The sequence below is a fragment of the Melanerpes formicivorus genome, unplaced genomic scaffold (assembly GCF_026170545.1).
Source record: "Melanerpes formicivorus ecotype bairdi unplaced genomic scaffold, bMelFor1.0.p_v2 SCAF_115, whole genome shotgun sequence".
In the NCBI taxonomy this organism is placed as follows: domain Eukaryota; kingdom Metazoa; phylum Chordata; class Aves; order Piciformes; family Picidae; genus Melanerpes; species Melanerpes formicivorus.
In genome coordinates this window covers 1,264,910-1,281,315 of record NW_027142467.1, presented here as the reverse complement: position 1 = coordinate 1,281,315, position 16,406 = coordinate 1,264,910, and the positions used below count along the sequence as shown (strand labels likewise).

General features: G+C 53.1%; 1 protein-coding gene across 1 annotated transcript in view; it reads right to left on the bottom strand.

The window, feature by feature from the left end:
• Positions 1-14,077, bottom strand: part of LOC137456070 (fer-1-like protein 4) — a 50,469-nt gene extending 36,392 nt beyond the window's left edge. The window contains exons 1-16 of the mRNA XM_068167363.1: positions 13,999-14,077; positions 13,859-13,914; positions 13,028-13,116; positions 10,952-11,051; positions 8,456-8,547; positions 7,815-7,856; positions 7,544-7,708; positions 7,209-7,269; positions 5,847-5,978; positions 5,635-5,697; positions 4,632-4,716; positions 4,219-4,378; positions 3,820-4,003; positions 2,902-3,088; positions 2,348-2,712; positions 1,654-1,762 (exon numbers count right to left, since the gene is read on the bottom strand). Of these exons, the coding sequence (XP_068023464.1) occupies positions 1,654-1,762; positions 2,348-2,712; positions 2,902-3,088; positions 3,820-4,003; positions 4,219-4,378; positions 4,632-4,716; positions 5,635-5,697; positions 5,847-5,978; positions 7,209-7,269; positions 7,544-7,708; positions 7,815-7,856; positions 8,456-8,547; positions 10,952-11,051; positions 13,028-13,116; positions 13,859-13,914; positions 13,999-14,077 (1,969 nt within the window). The remainder of the gene's footprint in view (positions 1-1,653; positions 1,763-2,347; positions 2,713-2,901; positions 3,089-3,819; positions 4,004-4,218; positions 4,379-4,631; positions 4,717-5,634; positions 5,698-5,846; positions 5,979-7,208; positions 7,270-7,543; positions 7,709-7,814; positions 7,857-8,455; positions 8,548-10,951; positions 11,052-13,027; positions 13,117-13,858; positions 13,915-13,998) is intronic.
• Between the last annotated feature and the right edge of the window lie 2,329 nt (positions 14,078-16,406).

Genomic DNA, 16,406 nt, shown 5'->3' with positions numbered 1-16,406 from the left:
CATCCCACCAGGAGAAACGTGTGGACCTGCACTGCTTTTGGAACTAGTTCAGCTACCTCCAACCACCACATCACACAGACAACCAGGGGCTTGTGAGGGAGCTGGGCAATTGCAGTCCTTGCACATGCCTTCAGGTCAACCAGCTCCACCAGGTGCTCACTGACATCTACACCGCAGTCAGCAGCAGTCACTCAGGAAGACTGCTGTGCTGGCTTGAGCCTTAACTGGAGTTTAAAAGCTCAGATGATAACAGATAGAGAACTCCTCCCCTGCCTCTCTCTCTTTCCCTAGGGAAAGGGAAAGAAAAGGGAGAAAAGAGAGACAAAAAAGGGGGGCAGGAAAAAAGGGAAGGAGGTGACTCTGGTAAGGAAATAGTTTGGAGTCAGTGTGGAAGTAGGAGAAGTAAATTTTTAAACAAAATATATATAGCAATAACAGGGAGGGTTCACAAGGGTAAGGGGTAAGGATGAATAGGAAAATACACAAAACTAAGTCTGGAAGGCCTGGTATTTCCCTGGATGTAAGTGGATACAGTCCTTTAGAGAGAGCGGATGCAGCTCGGAGAGAGAAACCAGGCGCGACGACGTGGCCAGCACAGGGAACCAGCAGCGACTGAGGCTCTTTGGAGCAGCAAATGTCCCCCTTTTTATAGGCTCGCTGGACAGGAAGGGGGAGTGGAATAGACCACCTGTGACCTGGGGGATCCCTCCTCCTGGGAAGGGGAAAGCAAGTCCTCCTCTGCCCACCTGGATCAGGTTTGTTTTGTCCTCCTGATGTGCTGGGCTTTCTCAGCACCCCATCCACCCAGGATGGGTGTAACCCAGCACAACTGCTCACCATCAAGCCTTTCCACTGTGGCAGTTTTAGGCTGTCCCTAGGAAAATGTTCCACAGACTGAGCAGGAAAGTAGTAGAATGTAAATAAATTACCATTGGGTGTGAAAGGGAAAATAATGATGAGGTCTAAATAATCCTTTTGGTCTGCTACCTGACACAGAGTTAGTTGTGTAAACTAACTCCTGCTCTTTCCAGTTTCTTGGCTCTGGCAGATGCTAGCTGGTGCTTTTGCTTAGCTGTTGCTGACCTTGACTGTGTTCTTCTTGTGGCTAAGTACTAACAAACTACTCTCTGCTTTTCTCCTCTTTCTTTTTCCCTTGTATAGGGTGGGGGAAGCTGTTGGTAACCTCCTGGCTTTGTCCAGGGTGGTTCTTGTGTTGTTTATAAATTGGAAATATATGTAAATGTTGTATATTTTGCACATATGGAGTGCATTTCCTATTGCTAGACTGTAGCTTTGCTTGTAAATAGAGCTTTATTTGTTTTCAGCTGAGCTAGTCTGGCAATTTTATTTTTGGGGGGGGGTAATTTCAGCCCAAAACCCATTCATCTTAGCAGGTGAAGGGTTGGACCTGCTCTCCTACCATTGTTTCACCTCCACCTGCTGTCATTGGCCCTCAGCACCACACGGCCAGCTCAGGGATTCCCAGCTTCCCCTCCTTTGCTTCTCTTTCTTGCTCCCAAACACTTCTACCTCTTCTCACCTCCAATTCCCAGGAGAGCTTAAACAACTTTCTTCCCCAGACAGGCAGTTCATACAAACTCTTGGAGGCAGATTTGCACTGTTGGCAGGCATGGAGCCCTAGGAAATACTCACCTATAGAAACTTCAAAGCTGACAGGCTTGGAGCTGAGAGAAGGGTCCATCATAGTTGCTTCAAAGAAGGCAGCAAAGAGGAGGAATTCCTCCTTCCTCCCCAGTGCATTCTAAGCAAGGAGAGAGCAATCAGCCCAAAAGCCTTGTATGACAAAAACACTGCCTCACCAGACAGTCAAAGAGCACCAGGGCACAGCAAGAGCCTGCCAGCCCTCCTGTGGGACAGCAGACACAGGACAAGTTTTCTTGGAAATCCTGGGAGGCTGGTGCAGAGCCATGGCTTTGGTTGATACTTATGTGAAGCCACTAAGCAGGTTTGTAGGCTAAGGAACAGCTACTGGACCAACACTTCTGCATCCTGCCTGCAGCCCAGGGCCAAGTAGAAATCCACAGCCAGCTAACAGCTCCCAGGCTTCAGGGGAGAAAAAGCACATGCTCAAAGGCATAACAACATCCATGTGAGCATCCTTCCTCTGCCAGGAAGGCACCTCCTGTGGGGATGCTCCAGCTGTGAGCTGTGGGTGTGGCCTTGGCTCTCGCAGAGGCTCCAAGAGCCCTGGATGGCTCAGCAGCGGGCGTGCTGGGCTTGCTCCAGGACTGTTACACCAGCAAGTGATCTCACTGCATCTTCCCCAAGAGGCCTGTGCACGCCACAGGCTGGTGTTGCTCAGCCATGTCAGCACAGCAGGACTCACCTCAGGGAGTGGATGAAGCTCTTCTACTTCCACAGTGACCTCCTCAGGCTGCTCAGCCTCCTGACAACCCACAGTCTCCTCTTCTCCCTGAAGCTGTCTCAGTGCTTTGGCTTTCTCCTTGGATTTCTTACTTTTCTTCTTCAGCTTCAGTTTGCTTAGGGCACCTTTTGCTTTATCCCCAAGCTTCTTCTCTGCTATGCTGGGGCTGCTGAAGATCTCCACTGTGATGGCCATGAGGATGCGCCCACGGTAGAAGATTCCCTCGCCGACGCCCTCATTGAGGGCCTGGTGGATATCCTGCAGAGCTGAATTCTGGGGGGAGCCATAGAGGTTCACCCAGGCTGGACCAAACATGGGATTAAAGCCTGCAGCGACAGAGACAGGCTCTAACTGCACCACAGGGTACTGCTGCAGAGAGACCTTCCCCCAAGAAGACAGCCCACACCACGCAGTCATGCCACTCCTGCTGCCACCTCCAGGAGACTATCATGGCAAAGCAGGGCATGGGACTGCTCAGGACACCCTGCCACGAGGGCAGACATGCCAAGCCTCACCATTCCTGCCAGGGTCCGAGATCTGCTGCAGGTCAATGTAGTGTGTAGCGATGGCCACGTCACCAACATTGGCATCATCCAGCACCTGGACTTTGATCTTTCTGGCCAGAGGTGGGAACATCTCAATGAAGCTGATCTGCTCGTTCCACTCAGGCTCAGTGGTGCTGATCTCCACTGATGTTTCCCCCTGGGAAGGAGAAGGTGAGAAAACCACTCAGCCCCAGACAGAGGAAGGGATGCCTCAAGCCTCCCTAGGAACGGCAGGTCCTCCTGGTCTGCCTTCAGACAATGCCAGAAAAGCTCAGGAGGTGGCTCCTGTCCTTGTCCCAGGAACTACTTTCTGTGTTTCATGAAGAGAAGGGCTGTTCCAAGGCCCTTGTGGTGCCCTGGAAGCAAGTGAGCAGCATCACCAGACCCAGAAATGTCACAAGTTCACTCCCACACCCATCAGGCCACCCAAGGACTGATTCTTATCTTAACAGATATCTCAGGACCAGAAACCCTGGCCTTGGGTACAAGAACAGGTCCATTAGATCAGCAAACTCTCCCAAGGGGTGTCAGGCTGAGTCCAGATTGCCACAGAAAGCTTTTACTCCAGGATTTATTTTACCCTGTCCCTATGTTTAAAGATCTGAAATACTGCCTGCACAGCCAGTAGCTCAGCCAGGGCTTGTGCTCAGGGCTGGGGCTGTCGCCCATGCAGAGACAGGAGTTCCATAAAAGCCTTTTCAGCCAGACACTGTTCATCCATGACTCAGGCCATGGCCAAGGACAGCAAGGCTTCAACTCTCCCAGTCTGTCTCTGACAGGACTGCAGTGTCCCTTGGAGGGTCCCAGCAGCATTGGCCCAGCACATGCTGCCACGCCTCTAAGTGGGGATCAGCCTGGCCCCACACAGACCCCCCCAGCAGACCTCACCTGCTGCCCACAGAACGAGACCTGCACATATGGGTCAATAAAGACTTTTTTCTCCCCTATGATCTTGGAGAAACCACCCATGATGCCTGCACTCATGCTGGGCAGGCCCTCAGCACGGTACAACTTGATGCAGACCCTGGCCCAGGGCCTCTCTGCAGGGACTCTCTTAGGCAGCAGCAGGTTCCTGAAAAACAAATGAATGATTTTGCTCTCCCCTGGAGTCCAGGAAACATGGTGCTAGAGACCGCCCTGACTGGCTGGACGTTTGGATCCCGTCCCACCACGGGCCTTTCCCTGGGCCTTTGCCCAGCAGAAGAGGGCAAAACAGGGCAAAAGAGGGAGTGTGAGGAGAGCCATAACTCTTTTCCCCAGGGTCATGCAAGATCACACTGCACCTACCTTTCAATGTCCTCATCCCGGCTGCTGGAGGAGGTGGGGAGGGAGCCCACAACATCCCCGCGTGCGGTGACAGAGATGTTGCACTTCACAAAGCCCTTCACACCTGCCCTGGTGTCTGTGGGGTCACTGACAACAGCCCACTTCTGAAAAAACCTGTGATCTGAGAGCGAAGGGAAGGAGATCCCTGTGGACAGCTAAGGTTACTGTTTCACATCCCAGCTACTTCTGCACAAAGATTACCCTGACCCTGTCTCAGAAGCTGCAGGAGCTGTTACTAGCCCTCAGACAGCACTCAGAAGTGCTTTAAAGACAGAGCCTTGACCAGGGGCAGTAGAGCACAAAGCATCAGTTGCAGACAAAGCCAGGCTCAGGGAGCAGGGGTCACACCTGGCTGACTCTGCAGGGGGTCATACCTGGCTGGCTGTACACTGTCCCAACATCCATCTTGAATGTTCCTATGCATGTTCCCAGGAAGGGTATCTTCTTTGAGTGAAAAACCTGCAGACAGAACAAATCCACCTGAGCACCAAGAGATGTGGGCAGCCAGGTGATGCACCCAGGCACTGCTGAGGAAGACAGGACTACTAAGAAATGCTCATTCCAAGATGCAGCTCAGGCAGTGGTTGCAAGCTCCACATGCACATTGCTCCATCTGAGTCAGCCCTGGGACAAAGCCATCCCTGCCCAACCACCCCTACAAAGCCCATCAGCCCACAGGCCTCAGTCAAACCTGAGCCAAGGCAAATTCATGCACAACTAATCCAACCACTTCTGCCAGCCCCAGCTAAGCCAAATCCCTGTGACAGACCAAGGATGCAGACCTGCTTTCCAACAAGGAGTCCTATGCCCACATCCTCATGGACAGGGCAGAGCCATGCCCCAACCAGGCTACTGTCTCTCCCAAGCCTAAGCCTTGCTTGTTGTTTGCTGAACCCACACCAGAAGAGATGTGCAGCATTTCACAAGGAAAGCTCTGGAGATTGCATGACAAAGGAAGTGCTGGCTGGGTTTAGCTACCTTCAGAAAAGCTTCATGTCTTGGAGAAGCACCTCTGCTTTTCCACAAATACAAATTTCTGCTGAGTTCCCTCCACATCAGTCATTCACCTCCATAACCTGCTAGATGAGCAAGTGACAGCAGAGAATTGCCTCCAGAAGAGGAAGGCAATGGTCATGAAACAGCCCTGGAGGCCTCACTTCAGCCACTGCATGCCGAGAAAATCTGACACAGAGGAGGTGGAAAGGCAGCACAGCCAGGTCTTTGACTCTTTGGTCACTCTGCAGGGCAAGATGCCTCTGGCTGGAAAACCTGGCTAGCAACGGCACCCTTTCTCTGCTCATCATTCCCAGCACCTATATGCAGGAGCATGGGGTTGTACCACTTACCAACAAGGGATAAAAAGGAGAGCACACTCACCGAGATTTCTATGAGTCTGTGGAATAAAATGTCCCTTGGCTCATGGAATTCAAACAAAAAGTACTGAAAAAGAGCAAGACAAGCTGAGTCCCAGGCTCCCAGCACAGCCCCAGAAGCACCTCTGCCCAAGAGCAGCTGCACCTCGAGCACCATCTTGGTCAAGGAGGGGACACCAGAAGGGCAAGGACCAAGCCTCGGTCCCTGCTGCTTACTTCGTTGTAGAAGGGGCAGTTGGTTGACTTCTGTGTTGCTGTATGCCTCTTCTCTTCTCCAACCCTGACCACCACAAAAGGGTTAATGTTCACTCCCACCAGCTTCTGCGCTTCAATGATGTTAATCCCAACCTTAGAAAAGGTGCAAGAAACCCTCCAGCTCAGCACCCTCCTTGTTTCCAGCTCCATCTTGAGCTTGTTTCAGCAACATCAGTACGCAAATTGCAGGGCCCTCTTGCCCCAGGGATGGACATTTGGAGCAGAAAGGAGCATGGCTGCTGAAATCTGCTATGGTCAGGACAAGCCCAAATGGCATTTGAAATACTTGTTTCTTTCAATATTGTTTCAATATTTGTTTCTTTCAGACATGCAAGGAGTCCCCAGCCACCCTGACAGGAACAGCCTCCCCAGCAGCACTGTCCCTGTTCCCAAGGGAATGCCAACCCACTACTCCCACATGATGGGGTCCACAGAGCAGCTTGGAGAAGATGTTCTTTGTATTTTGTCTCAGTACTTCACTTTGAATCCTGCTGAGATGGACATGACAGGAGACTGGAATGGGGCCTCATTTGCTGCAACTAGTCACAAGTCTAGGATCTGGGAGGAAGGTTCTCACATTTGCTCTCAGTACAAGCAACTAGGCAGTTGCTAAGGCAAGGAATAATAGCTTCAAGAAAAGGATGGTAGGAAATTCCACCCCCACAAAAGTTTCCTGCTTGGTCAATAGGACTCTGTCCTGAAAAGCAGAAAACCCAAACATGAGTCAACGTTTACTTAGAAGCAGGGAGGGATTTAAATCCATGGCCAGGCTGGGAGCCCTGCCCTGAAATCTGCAAGGTCTGAACTCTGCTTGCAAACTTCAGAGCAGTTTCAAATAAATCTGATGTCAGAGCACCAGCCAAAGCCACTGCTTCATACCAGCCTCTCAACAGGTCCAAGAAAGCCCCCACAGCAGCCCTCCACCCCCAGCCATATTTCACTGATGTCCCTGGGGGCTCAGGCAAGGCCATGAGGAGAACAGCAGGCACCAGCCCTGCTTGGGTGCTCTCCAGAGCTCGGCTCAGGCAGTGTTTTGCAGTGGCACATGTGGCTGTCAGGCTGGTTCCCTTCTCCTGTACGTCTGTAGCTAACTACGTGGCCCAGGAAGAAATTCTGCTCTAGGCTAGCTGACGTTGGAACTGCCACTCACAGACAGGAATCTCATGCCTTGCCCAGAGGAGCCACACCAAGCAAGAAGGTGTCTTCACCTTCTAGAGACTAGGCTAGAGACCAATTGCCAGGGTATGTGGCAACTGGAGAAGGCCAGGCTCACAGCAAGACAGTGAGGGACGGGCTGCAGGGAGACAGTCAGCGCTGCAGTACCTGGAAGTTCTGTGGGGCTGGGGTGGCAAAGAGGTCCCGCGTGGAGCAGTGTCTGGAGCGGCTGCACAGAACAATCCGGGTGAGCAGATCTCTTCATCAGCGTGGACTTCAACAAGCACCCACCAAGGGAAGCAACAGAAGCCCTGGCAAATAATGGCCCCTCACCCTGGGAATGAGGAAATCCCCAAGAGTGCCTGTTTGGGGCCACTGGGTACTGACAGTTTCAGACACTGTGCAGAAGCAGAATACCAAGAGATGCAGGATTCCCCCACAAGCCAGGACTTTGCACCCCAGGGCCCAGGCATGGCCAAGAGAGAAGAGCACACCGTGGATACCTCTTCACAGGGCTGAAGATGATGCCCGAAACCTCCATCTCAGACACATCATAGAAGTCTTCCTCTTCTTCCTCTTCTTCATCAGTCTCCAGGCCTTTAGCCAGCTTCCTGCCCAGTGCAGCAGCCCTCCTGTCCAGTTCGCTTACTCTTGGTCCCTCAGCTGCCCTGCAAACCGCCCACCCCGTCAGGCACAGGCACTGTCAGCCCTGACAGGCAGGTTGTGCACTCCTCTCCATCCAGGAGAGTGGCATTCTCAAGCAGGACTACTCACTCCAGCTCCTCAAAGCCTGGGTTGTGGATGATTAGTTCCGAGCTGTAACAAGAGGACACGCCGTGCTGGGAAAACGCTGTGGCTGCTCCCGGTGCATTCAAGTGACAATGCCACAGCTGTGCTCCTGCCTGGCTCTTGGCAGGGACATGAGGATCTTCCTAAGCAATGTTTTCCACCATCCACCCTGTGTGCCTGTGGCTTTGCCTCTGGCACCCCAGAAATGACACTCCCCAGACCTTGCTGCTGCCTGGCATCCTGCCCAACCAGAGACCCCCACCTGCCCCAGCTTTGGGCACCACCTGTGTGCAGGGTGCCAGGGCTTGCTACAGTCCAAAGCCACATTCTCTGCAATCTGAAAACCACAAAGTCATGTTTCCAGCAGTCAGGAAGGCTGCAGAAATGCTGGAGTCTTAAAAAGGGACTCCCAGAATGCAGTGGGTTGTTGCAGTCACAGGCTCTTTGTGAAGAAAAGCTGTTTTCTTTCCAAGACCCTGTATCACTTATTGCTGCTGTTGCAAAGAGATACCCCAGCCTGGCCAGAGGTGGAGAGTAAATGAGGCTGGATGGCATCCCAAAGGTTGCCACTGGAAGGGCTACTGTACAAACTGCCTGGAAAGTTGCTCCCCTCAGGATTTCAGTACCTGTCTTTCATCTGATAGACAAAGTCTTCTTCAACCCAGGTCCCAGCTGAGCCATCAGGAGGTTGGTAGCACAAATCCAACTCAATGTGGATCTACAAACAGAAAATGAAGCTGCCTGAAAACCACAAAACAATGGCAGAAATGTCACAGAAAAGGGGAAGAGAAGTGTGCAAGGAAGAAAGGGAGATGCTGCTGGAAAGATGGGGAAGGAAGAAAAGAAGCCTGTTTATACCAGACTTCCCTTGTCTACCTCCATAAACAAGACAGAGTTAACCAAACTTCCCCTTCCTCTACGTGTTCCCAAACAGGATTCACTGAGTGTAAGTTGGCTCAAAGTTCCACATTTGAAGTATACCACAGAGAGACCCCTGAAAGCCATCTCAAGTCACTTTTGACAGGGAAAGTAGGGAGAGCCCTGCAGCACAGTAAACCAGTGTGCAGAGGTTTGGAGTGATCTCTCTGTGGGAGGCATAAGACAGCTGGCATAGCATCCCCAGGCACAACAGCTTGGTTTGAAACCACAGGAGCCATAAGCACACCCAGAGCCTGCATCACAAGAGACATCAACATAGCATTAGCAATGAAAGACAGCCAGAGAAGTATGGGGAACACAGGCTGCACAGCCAGCACTTGGTCTGCAGGTAAGCAACCTGATCTCAAACCAACACACAAGCGTTTCCAAGCAGAAACCAAAAATCACAGCCACAGAGAAGGTCACTTCTCAGAAGACTGAAGGGGATGTATAACCTAGGTTCATAGCTCAGCCCCTGGAAAAACACATACTTCTGAAAGGAGAAATACAGCCCAAGAAAGCAGTAGCACAACAGCAAAGGCTGGATAGGTGCAGAAGCCTGAGACAAAGCGGGGTGAGCAGCTGACAGTCTGAAAAGAACCCTTCAAAGCACCGGGAGAAAAAAAGGGTGCTGTGCTGGGTTTGGCTGAGCTGCAGTTAATTCTCCTCAAAGCATCCTTCTAGTGCTGTGTTTGGCAGCAGTAGTTGGTAACACAGCAGTGTTTTGGCTACTGCTGAACAAGTACCCAGGCTGCATCCTTCCAACATTTCCCCGCCCCAAGAGTACGCTGAGGGGCTGGCGAGATCTTGGAAGGGGACACGGCTGGACCAGCTGACTCAGGCTGCCCAAAGGGGTATTCCATGCCATAGGAGGTCAGTTCAGATATAAGAATAAAGTGAGAGAAAGAAGTTGGGGTCGTTGGTGTATGGCATCTGCCCTCCACAGGAACCACCAAGTGCAGAGCCCTGCTGCCCGAGACCAACCGGCATCTGCTGCTGGGCAGCAGAGACCAACGCAGCTCCTGCGCCGCCTGCGCCTGTCATTGGTATTGAATTGCTTCTATCCCACAGCTGCTTTTTTCTTGTGTTTTCCCTGTCCATCTAAGAGGGGGAGTGATAGAGTGGTTTTGGTGGGCATTTGGCCCCCAGCCAGGGCCAAACCACCACAGGTGCAAACAATTCAAGCACCAGGGAAGAGCAAGACTTGCAAAAGCAGAAATAGCTTTGTCCCCACTTTGTTAAAGGAGTAGCAGCTGAAACAGCCTCACTTCCCAGAGGAGCCAAGGCTCTGGGATGGGTGTCCAGTCTTGCCTGCCCCTATTTCCATCCCCACAATTAAAAACTAACCTGGCAAAAACAAGTGTGACTGTTTTTTGGTTGGATCAGTTCATCAGCACGAGTGTTGCTGTTAACATAAGGGGAGAGGCAGCCAGGAAACAAGGGTTGGGCCACAGAGCAGCTCTGACCTCACAGCAGCGTAAGTGCCTGTAGCTTGGTTCCCTCAAACCAGTGGAGCTGAAGGGTCAGCCTAGTCCCCGTCCCTTTGCTAGCATGAACATCTATGCAGTGAACTGCATCAGGCTAAAAATCTTCCAGGAAATGCTCAGTTTCTACCTGGCCCTGCCCCTGGTGCAGCCAGCTCAGCAACAAGGGAAAGCCAGGCCTGTGCCACCTGGGCTTGTGGTCTGGTGGCCACAGAGCTGTGTCCCATGTGCCACCACAAGGGGTGAGTCAGGCTGCCCACAGGAAAGGCAAACAGGGGTGCAGCATATCACAGAACTGCCTTCTCCACCTCTCTTCCTCCTTCTCCCAGCCCTGCCTGTGGCCCTGGCACTGAGCCCTCGTTGTCCAGCACTTGTTGAACCATGTCTGCATACCTAGGAAACAGCTCATTTTCTACTGGTGCAAAGGGCCCAGTCAGCCCTGGTGCCAGGATGGCATTGGAACAGGAAGCAGATTAAATACATCCTACATCCATCACCCAGACCTGAGGAGGTTTTACTAAGCCTCCCTACGCTCAGTCAGGCCCTCCAGCCCACCCCATGCCTTGAAAAACCACTTGACAGGTGTGAGAGATGCAGTGCAGGCTCAAAGCAACGCTTTTCCTTCCTCTTCAGCCCCACATCCACCCGGGCAGCACCACACAAGGCTTCCCACAAAGCCTTCCTGTTTACTGATGGCCAGGCAACCCACACAGGACTTACAGCAGTGACTCTGTGGTTCTTGTCAACGAGGGCCTCCCGAAGGATCAGCCTCCCAGACGTCATCAGGTGCTGGAGGCTGAGAACAAGGGTACCAAGAAGCCTAGAGCAAAAGCAGAGGCTGCAGCAATGCTGTATGTGACATCAATGCCTACATCTTGCAGCAGCAGAACACCAGCATCTCCTCTCTCCTTCTTACAGCTCGCCCAAGCTGTGGTGAAAGCAGGGAAAGGCTGCAACACTTTGTGCAGGGAGTCTGGTTCCTGCAGCAGCTGATGTCTCCACCACAGTCATGCCCACACAGCTGCCTGCAACTGAGTTGCCATCAATAGTTAAAGGCTTATGCAGATCCAGTCCCATGGAACATGAGGCAGCGCTCCCCTTCAGCAGAGGCAGTCTGTTTGGGCACCCAGCAGAGTGGAGATTACTCTTCCCAGACAAAAGTGGAAAGCAAAGACTCCATGCAAGGAAATAAACAGTATGCAAATCCATGGCCACAGGAATACCTGCAGCAAGTCAGCTCAGACTTTACCTACTCCAGAGGGCCTTCTCCATGTGAAAGGGTGATCTGGTTTCCTGCAAGTGGCAGTAACACACGTGGGATCACACTCAGTTGCTCCTAACCCTACTTTGTGTTACTGCACTTTGGGGGCCCTTTGTATGTCAGCCTCCATCTTCCCATGACAGCTTTGCCAGCAACCAAGCTAAGCCTCATGTGAAGCAGAGCTTCCTACTGATAGCTGAAAACCACCATCAGAGCATTTCATTGTCTGCCCAGGATCGAGACAGGCCTCTCACCACCATTTCAGCTGTGAGCTCTTAATCTTGTATTCCTTCCACCTCCTCCAAGACACAGAGCCTGCCTACTCCCCTACCCACAAGCAAGGGGTCTCTCCATTCATGCCTCTCAGCTCTGGTTTTTCCAGTTTGTTTCTGCTGAAACAAACAGAAAGGCTGCACACACAGAGGTCCAGAGACCACAGACTCATACAGTGATGCAATGAATCTTTCCACACCCTACTTATTTTTGATCACCTCAGGGCACTGCCCAAACACTTTTTAACTGTAATGTCTGTCACCTGCTATTCCTCTGCTCCCTAGCAGCAGAGATGTGTGGATAGATGCTGTGGGTGCCACTCCACTCATTTCCCATTGGACTTCTTTGCTCAAAGCCATCAGGTCCTGGTGATTTGTTGTTGTTTAGCTACTGGTCCTACAGGAGCTTCAATTGACATTTCAGTCACAGACAATTATTCTGACCCAGCTCCCATAAGGAAAGTATCTAGCAAACGGTGACACAACGTTCAGCAGCCTTTTCTGACCTGGCTTCGAGTGTCTCACCTGCACTGCACTCATCTGTTTCCTCCACACCCTCCTAGGCAGGCTTGTGAAAGCTTGGAAAAAGGTTTCTGTTATCACCTATCTCTAGTAAGCTATTCCTGTTGATTTTCTTCTATTTTTGCTTATCAGAGCTGCACCTCTCCCTGCATCCTGATGCTTCACATGTCCTGGAAGGCCGTACCTCGGCTCTAACACCACTACTTGGTTTATCACGTCTACTCTTACTTTTCCCTGAAATATTTTACCACTGCTGGACAGTCACTGAGTTCACAGTATTGCCTTCTTTAAAGGTTCAGCCATACTGCCATGGGCTCAAGCCTTCTCCCTGCTGACAGGCATGCTGAATTTGAGTGCAGCATGGTCATGGTCACCACATGGATCTACACAGAGAGAGCAGGTCCCCACTCTGCTGCAAGCCCTGCCCTTGTTTTCTAGGGCTCTAATTTACTCTTGTCTCACCTAGGAATCTGATCTGGATTGTTATGCAGTTTCTGTTACTGCAGGCACAATTAAATCACAGCCTTTACTTATATGTGTAGATCTATATGTACCTGAGTTTACATTTGCAGACTGCCAGCTGTATGCATTAACATATACAGAACGAACAGCTCCATCCCTCTGCCGTAACCTGTGTCCCGCTCACCATCCAGCCACCAAACTTCCAGTAAATGTCTTCTACTCCTAGTAGAAAATTTAAAGCCCAGTATAGCTCTTCACCCCAGTAACAGAAGGACCTACCTGTTACTGAAAACCTTGCTGCAGTTGTAAACCTTAATGGACAGCGTTTCTCCCATGGCGAGCTTCCCATAGTGGGGCCAGCGAAAGAGCTACAAGCAGAGCAGGAACAGATGACCACTCATTCCCAGCCACTTTGTTTGGTGACCTGCTTTGCAAGGTGATGGAATCAAAGACCGTGGCACAGAGCTACTGCACCAGGAAGTTACTTTTCTACTTTCCCGGTGGCCAAGACACAGTCTGCAGCTGGGAATGGAGAGAGGATGGGAAGTATGAGCAGCCTCTCCAGCAGCAAAGAGCCACAGGTCTGCTGCTGAAAAAGCCAGAGCACCATCACCCTGGGAAGAGGTGAATGCTTGTACCCAAGAAAGTCCTGAACTGGCAAGCTGTGGAGGAAGAGCAGCCTGGGACAGCGCAGAGGTCCGGGGGCAGGTCACCCAGGAGCCGTCGGGCTTGAGCTTGTGCACGGCAAAGCTGCGCCCTGAGGCTGCGATTCCCCTGCCCCCCGCAGGGCTGGCCCGGCTGGGAGAGTCCCTCCTGCCGCCGCTCCTTCTCCTTTCCGCGGATGGCACAGAGGCAATCGGGTGGGAGAGCCGCAAAGGGACCACCCCCACGCCAGCGCAGCACAGCTGGGCAGTTGCGGGCATCAGGGATGGGATGGGGACGATGAGCACCAGGAAGGAGGATGCCCAGGCCGCCTCTAGCCCTACTCCCTAGGAGGTACTCCTGCCCCACCAGCATCGACCGAGACACGGCCGTGGCCCATCACCGTCCCACGGATGACACCTGCAGAGAAGCCCTGGGGCTATGCCCGCCGCGCCACTTGGCTCTTACCTCCCCGAAGACAGCCTCCGGGCCACAGCGAACTTTCCTCGTCTTCTGGATGAAGCCTTAAGAAAAAGAAAGACGTGAGGTGCCAGGGGCCCGGCCCCGCCGCGGGCAGGCAGCCCCTTCCCACCGCGGCCGGCGCCCACCTCGGAAGCTGAGCTGCACCTGCCGCTCGCCGTGGCCCGGCAGGCTGGAGAGCCGCCGCACGCCGACGCTGAGCGCCATGCAGCCGCAAGCAGAATGCGCTGCCCCGCTCCGCCCGGGGTGACTCAGCCCCAGCTCGTCCAGCCGGTCCGGCCGCACGCATCCCCCTCCGAAGGACAGGAGAGGGGGGACGGCAGCCCCGGCTGCTCCGCCTCCCTCAGCCCTGGGGCACCTCTGGGAGCGAGGCCCGGCCGGTAAAAGCTGTGCCCCTCGCGGCGGGATATTCGGGGGGGCGCCCGCAGAGGTTTGCCTTGTGCCCGGGGGAGGCCAGGCCCGGGCACGCCGTCCTCTGCTAGTTTGCGGCAGCGCGGGGACTCGGGCCCGCCGGCGATGGGAACACAGCACCGGGCACTCCCCACCCGGCGCCTCGGAAAGAGGAAGATGCTTCAGGAGCTACGCTTGGCCTGGGGCTTAATGAGCTGGAAGGACGGGGGCTTCCAGAGCTGGCACCGGAGGACAGCAGCCCGAGGACGGTGGAGAAGACATGAGCCCAGCTCTACTTTTGCCTACCACAGCCCTTGAGCTCATTCAGCACAGAACTGCGGCTTTCGAGGTTAAACCCTCCGAAGGCAAGGTGGGCTGGCTCACAGGTCCCTGAAGAGGAGCCTCGGGCTTTCCCCCACCCTCCCCTGCACTCAGACTGGCATGTGCTCAGCGGCCCTTGCTCTCCTACCCCTATCATGGGTTAGGGGCAGAGAGGATGCACCCTGGGTGCCAGCTCTCTGAAGGACAGAGGGGGATGGAGCTCAGAGGAAGCAGGGGGCAGAAGACATGGGGCAGAAGGCAGCTACACACGCCAGCACCATCTCACCTGCACCAGAACAAGCAAATGAGAGCTGCACAAGCCCTTCTGGAGCACAGTTAGGCCAGCAGGATTCAGAAAGTGTTTCTTCCTCTTTGGGGTCTGGCCCTCTCCCTTAGTGCTCAGCACCAAACACCTGCACCCATGCACAGGACACCTTGCAGCAGGCCAGGGTGGCTAATCCAGCTCTGCAAACACAAAGTGAATCATGCCTGTGCAACACCAGGCAGCTTCAAAGCTAGCCCTGCAGATACTCCATTTATTTCCCTCTTACACAAGAGCTCCATCGAGCACCAGGGGGGCAAGCACTGGTGGTGGCAGAAACGAACCACAGCAGGGAGGACACACCACATCAAACAGTAGGCTGGCAGCATTTGGAACCGCTTCTATGAACCCAAACGAGCAAGCCTGGCAGTTCAGGGCAGCACAGCGACCTCAGTGCACTGACTCTGCACCCAGTCGTGGCTGGAGAGGAGGAAGGGATACAGTTGAGGCTGTTTAATGAGACATTCAGACACCATGGCAGTTTTTGTGGCTTCCTCAAACACCTGCAATGCTCCCAGCACTTGCATTCACCTGAAAACAGTTTTGGTGACACAGGGCCTGGAAAACTGGGGGCATATTTTACACCCCAGGTAGGGCCCTCAGCCAAACAAGCAGCCTGGGCAAGCAAGGGGGAGCATTACCTCCCACTGAGAAGGGACCTCTGCTGGGTGGCATGGCATAGTCTGCCATGGAATGTTACCAGTATTTATTGCCAGGTGTCCTAGGAGCAAGAGGAATGCTCCTGATGAGTTCCCCCATGCAACAGGTGATGCAGATTTACACAAAGCCCTGAGGCTGAAACACCTTTGGGAACCACAAGCACAAGGGTGCTTCCTCAGTTCTGGCCAGGCTGGGAGGCTTGCCAGGCATTCTCCATGCTCCAATGGAGATACAGCAAGAGAGGAACGTGCAGAAAGCATGCATCAGCACTGGGTGAGAACAGCACACTCTCCTGAGAAAGAAAACCTGAGCTTGACCTGAGCCTTTGTCTACCTGAAGCAACAACTATGCCATAAACCTGCATTCCAGCTACATCCAGGACACAAGGCAGGAGACACCTCCCAGCCTCTCACCAAGGCCTCCAGCAGCTGTTTTCACTGCCTCTAGAACTGGAATCCCTGGGAGAACCTGGAATGAGTGAAAAAGGGCAAACCAGCTGCTCCTCCCACAGCTTTTCACCTAGACTCACACCCATGCAGCTCTTGCTCTCCAGTGACAGCCACAGGACTTTGTTCTTTCACATTTCCTCCAGAAGCCTGCCCTGCTTCTGCAGGGGGAAGAATTTCCTACCATGTCTCAGCCTCTTCCTCCCCAAAGCAGGTGGTCTCTCCTACCATCAAGGAGTCTAGCACCCAAAGACACCCTGTCTGGCTGCTTACCAGTCACTCCACTCATAGCCAATGCAGAGAGGGAGGATTCACTCTCCTGCTTTTGAATGGGAACTAGAAGAGGTTTACAAAGAAGGTGAAATGGATTCTGCCACCTTTAAGTTTCTTGAACCTG